The sequence below is a fragment of the Lytechinus variegatus genome, chromosome 8 (assembly GCF_018143015.1).
Source record: "Lytechinus variegatus isolate NC3 chromosome 8, Lvar_3.0, whole genome shotgun sequence".
Lineage (NCBI taxonomy): Eukaryota > Metazoa > Echinodermata > Echinoidea > Temnopleuroida > Toxopneustidae > Lytechinus > Lytechinus variegatus.
The window spans coordinates 783,746-788,851 of NC_054747.1; the positions used below are offsets into that span (position 1 = coordinate 783,746).

Below are 5,106 nucleotides of genomic sequence, written 5' to 3' on the forward strand. Positions count from 1 at the left end.
TTCATGTCTTTCAATGGCAATGGTGTTTTTAATCAATTTTGAAGGAGCAAGATATGGCAGATCTGGTAAAATGTATTAAAAAGTTGTAAAGCGAGAAAGCAAAAATTTCCACTCTTTAATTAAAATATCATTTTTTTTTATTTTGACATAATATTCAGAAAATGATGAAATATTTTACTTTCTATGTTTTCTGTTATTGTCCTTTTCCCTTTTTCTCTTGGTCATGATTTTTTTTTATTTGGGAGGGGGGAGGGGGGGGGCAGCACCTTGAGCCCCACCCATCAGTATGCCACTGTTCAAAGGCACCATAACCTTAGCACACAAAGATAGGATTTTGAAAAAACACGCTCTCCCATGCTTCGGTTTTAAAAAATGTTCTTGCCTAAAGAAGGAATATTCAAAGCTAAAAGTGAACCTATTAAAAAGGATAAACATAAATAAGTCGATTTGGAAATGAACTTTGACCGCATAATTCGAACATTATGGCAAAGATTATCAGAAGGTTAAGAGGAAGTCTGCTGATTAGCAAGAAATCCGATCCTCATATTAACCACTTTATGCCATTTTGGCGCAAGTCTCCTTTTAAACCCCAGACAAAAACATTCCGTGTTCGCTCAAGCATGAACAAAACTAAATTATTTTAATGGCATTTGGAGGATAAGACCTCAGAGCACATATTGACACCAAAATATAGAGATCATAATTTTAAACGAAAATTTTAAAAACTGTTCAAATCTGTCCCGTTTTTTTAATACGCACTGTGTGTGTGTATATATATATATATATATATATATATATATCCATATCTATATATATATAGAATGTGTCCCACAAAAAACAAAACCGAGATTTATCGATGATTTTTCATACCTTAATCACAAGTACAATAGACAAACGACCTGCCATTTTAAAGCTTAGAATCTCCTCTTTCATCTGAAATTACTAAGATTATTTTTTGTTCACGCATGAGTGAAGAAAAACAATTTGAAAAGGAGACACCAAACAGTCGAATCTGGGTTTTAAAAAGAAAACCACATCTCTAAAAAAAATCAATATCTGCTCTTTAATTTGATACCTCAATTACAGAAAATGGACAAGAAATAACAAAGTTCTGGTTATTTGAAATAAGGCTTGATTTTCAATAATTTCATAAAATGAAGAGGTTTTACAGGCTAGCGTTCAAACTCACTCGAAACTCAATGTATCAAAGCAATAGCTTTGATCCAGCTGAGGCATGGCGGCTTGTCATTGTTCAAAACTCACCTTCACCCGACAAAGGAAAATATAATTGGTATAGTGTCGAAAATCTGTCTATCTGACAGTCAATCGGATCGGGCTCAGTCTAGCCACTAACCCGTCTCTGTGGTTTATCGTCTGCCAAAAGTTCTTCCTCGTTTTTAACATTTCCATCTTGACTGATGTTCTTGATCTTGTGCATCACTTTATGTCGAAGACGTTTGGGCATCGCCAGGCGCGAGTGTGAGATCCACATGTGAAGGTAATGGTCATACGCGTCCGTGGCAGAATTCCCACAGTCCTCGCACACGTAAATCTTCTTTCGTCGCTTCTTGAACCCAAATGTCATAGCATTCCATGGACCTTGCTGATGTGGGTCTCTAGGCATGCTAGGGAGACGCGTTGGGTGAATGAGCGTTGACAGATGTTGCATTTGTAAGGCTTTACACCTTTTGGAACATAAAATAAATAATAGGATACAGAGAAGCATCATTCAACTTGATTGAGAAAACACCAAATTGAATGTTACACCAAAAGCAGTTCTGACATGTACTTCATGGTATTGACGTTTGTGAAGGTTTAAATATTATGCCGTTCTTCATTTGAAGGCGTCGTGGTCTAGTGGTTAATACAATTCTTGTCTTTCACCAAGAGGATCGAGGGTTATAATACCATCCATAGTGTATTCCCGTTCAGCAGGAAGTTTAACCACATGTTGCTGCACTCAACACGGTGGGCTTAATGGGTAGCAGGCAGGTTTAATTGATTGACTGCAAATGACTTCAGTAAATGGAGCTAGAGCCTGCATGCACAGTGAGCCATATCGCCGTCTCCTTAATTTTATACTGCATATTCCATATCATTACGACTTCCACCGGTTATTCTTGCAGTATGTCTACTGACATACAATTTATCTTAACATAACCTTCACTTTAGAAAAATTAATAACCAACTGTACCTGTATGAGTGCGGCAGTGCCTTTTTAGATCGAACTTGTCTTGGAATCCCTTCTCACAGGGTCTTTTAATGGTTGTGTTCCGTGGCTTTATATGTCTTGTGTATGCTCTCTCCGTACTAAAGGTGCTGCCGCAGGTACTGCAACTGTGTTTCTGCTTTGACCCATGTAATGTTCTTCGACGAAACTGTACTACATCTTTCCCAGAAGATGGAGAGTCGCGGATGAAGAGTGCTAAGGTAGAAACCCAATCTGCATTGGTCCGTTTCGTTCTCAGAACGAAACGACTATATAAAGCATGAATAAGGAGGAAGAAAGGAGACATTGCTCCTCCTTTATTACCTTTGGCTAATTATCCGAGTTTCTTTAAATTGGTGATTTGTCAGGGGGGACAGAAAGGAGATAAGATGAACAGAGAATTTTCGTTGCTTATTTGTAGGTTTGTTTAGTTCTATTTTCAATTTTTGGTTTTGTTTTTGTTTGTTTTTTGCACTTTCCTCCCATACTTTAGTTTCAGTTTCCCGAAACCTGAAGTTTTATCAGGCCACAAACCCAGTTTACTTTTGCTTTCTCTGTTGGAGCTTACTGTAGCAGAAGAAAATCAATCGTGCTGCAAGAATCAGAACGCATGCATACAAAAGAAAATAAATAAATAAAAAAAAGGAAGGGAAAGAAAAAGGAATAAAAAGTAAAAAAAAAAGAGAAAAGAAGGAAACTGAAGAAAATAAAAAGGAAAAAAAGAAAAGAGAACACAAACAAGAAAAAAAAATAACATGAAAGGAAAAAAAAGAAAGAAAATAACAGAGAAGAAAAGGAAGGCAAAACAAAAAAATAAAAGAGAGAGAAGGAAAAAAGGAGTTGATAAGGAAAAAAATATATGATAAGCTACTGAAAATGATCAAAAGCTGTGGCAAAAATAGCCAATCCTGACTGGTTGCCAACCAAGGAAAGAAGAAGAAGAAGCTAATTAATGTTGAAAGGGTTGCGGGGTTTCTTTTGGTTGTTGTGGTTTTGTTTTTGACTGATTTTTTTTATAAATGTGTCTGGAGGAAAGACTATGCTATATTTACATTTTCTTTAACATTAATAAAATTGTTGGGTCTTTGTTTTTTTCATTATTATTTTCTAGTATTTGTCATTTGCTATTTGATATATTTGGGTCTGGAGTAAAAACTACGCTAAACTTCTATGTTATTCAACATTAAGAAGAATTAATTTAGGGATCTTTATTTGGAAGATTGTTTAAATGTTTTATATAACCTGGACTGGAGAAAAAAGATTGTGACTTTGGACGATATGAACGCATTACTATAGGGTTTTAGTTTAGAACAGATTCGCCGAAAATGAATTCAAATTTATAACATTTGTGGGTAAAGTCATTATTACATTTGTGGGCTATCAAAAATTATTACATTTATGGTTAAAGGGTTTTAGTTTTTAGTTTCAAGAAACCGTGTCTGGAGAAAAGACTATGTTTGATTCTCAATTTACTCTTGGCAGATATATTCACAATACGCGCCGTATAAGTAAAAACGACAACAAAGATATTAATTCCACCAGTTTTAATAAACTGGGTCTTGAGAAAAGACTAAGCTCGATTCTCATTTGTATTACACTGGAATATCATTTTCGTATCCTAATTTGGATTTATGTTATAATTTTGGAAATAACCGGGTCTGGAAAAAGACTTTGGACTTATATTATATTTTTTTAAACAACCGGGTCTGGAAAAAAGGCTTTGGACATATTGTATAATTTTTTTAAACAAGCGGGTCTGGAAAAATGACTTTGGACTTATATTATAATTTTTGAATTAACCGGGTCTGGAAAAGAAGACTTTGCACTTTTATGCTATATGAACGTATTACTATAGGGATTTATTTTAGAATGGAGTCGCCAAAAATCTCTTCAAATTTATTAAATTTGTGGGTAAAGTCATTATTACATTTGTGGACGATCAAAAGTTATTAAATTTGTGGATAAAGTGTTATTACATTTTTGGGCGTTATTACATTTGTGGGTAAAGTGTTCTTACTTTTGTGGACGTTATTACATTTGTGAGTGTAACAGGGGGACCTGTATCAAGGAGGCTAAATGTTCTGTTGACAGGGTGACCCTTATGTCATCAACCTACTTCACCCACTCGATTCCTAACTCACCCATCATGCCCATATTCTCCTGAGTTCCATGAACACATTGCTTAGACCCACACGATAAAGTTAAACGTTGCACTAAAGATTGCATTCATGTTCATTCATGCATTGAATTTCAATTTGATAAGTCATGATTGATCATTAATTTAAGACAACTCCCTCAACTTTTCACATTCCAAGGGACTCGCTTCTCAAACATTGAAAAAAAATGGAAGTGTAATTCCTACCCAGCCTAATTATCATACCCTTTGTTTAAGTGGGCAGTGCTCACTCAATCATAAATAGTTTTCCAACATTTTGGTGTCATATGAAAGTTGACTTTATTAGCTTTCCATGTATATGTGTCTCTTTCCCCATTGTTACATTTTTTTTGTTTATATTTGGCGGCCATTTCAAAAGTGTATAGTTTTTTTTTGAGACGCACTATATATGACTGCCGATATTTCCTTCCTCGTTCGCAGCAGAACATTCGGGGAATCCTGCGACAACATGAATTATGGGCTGGAAAATGTTCTCCCAGTGCATTATGGGTATCCAGTTTCATTTGCAGACAATATAGTCAAATCGCTTTATTTTACTTAAATGGTCAAAGTATTAAAATGCATCCATTTGTTAGCATTGTTTATATCGAACTTGCATAGATTTCTGAAAGACGTCGAAGGTCTAACACAATTTATACAGACCAACTTCCGGAAGTGAGTCTGACAGCAAGGTCATGAGTCAAAAAGCTCGGAGATTCCCCATCGCCAAAAGGCTGTACTG

At 35.4% G+C, this 5,106-nt stretch overlaps 1 protein-coding gene across 1 annotated transcript; it reads right to left on the bottom strand.

Moving 5' to 3' along the window:
* Window positions 1-1,342: 1,342 nt before the first annotated feature.
* Window positions 1,343-4,354, bottom strand: LOC121420562 (transcription factor Ovo-like 2). The gene is given in 4 exon segments (XM_041615226.1): window positions 1,343-1,587; window positions 1,590-1,685; window positions 2,195-2,478; window positions 4,326-4,354. Coding segments are annotated over 4 exon segments (654 nt in total).
* Between the last annotated feature and the right edge of the window lie 752 nt (window positions 4,355-5,106).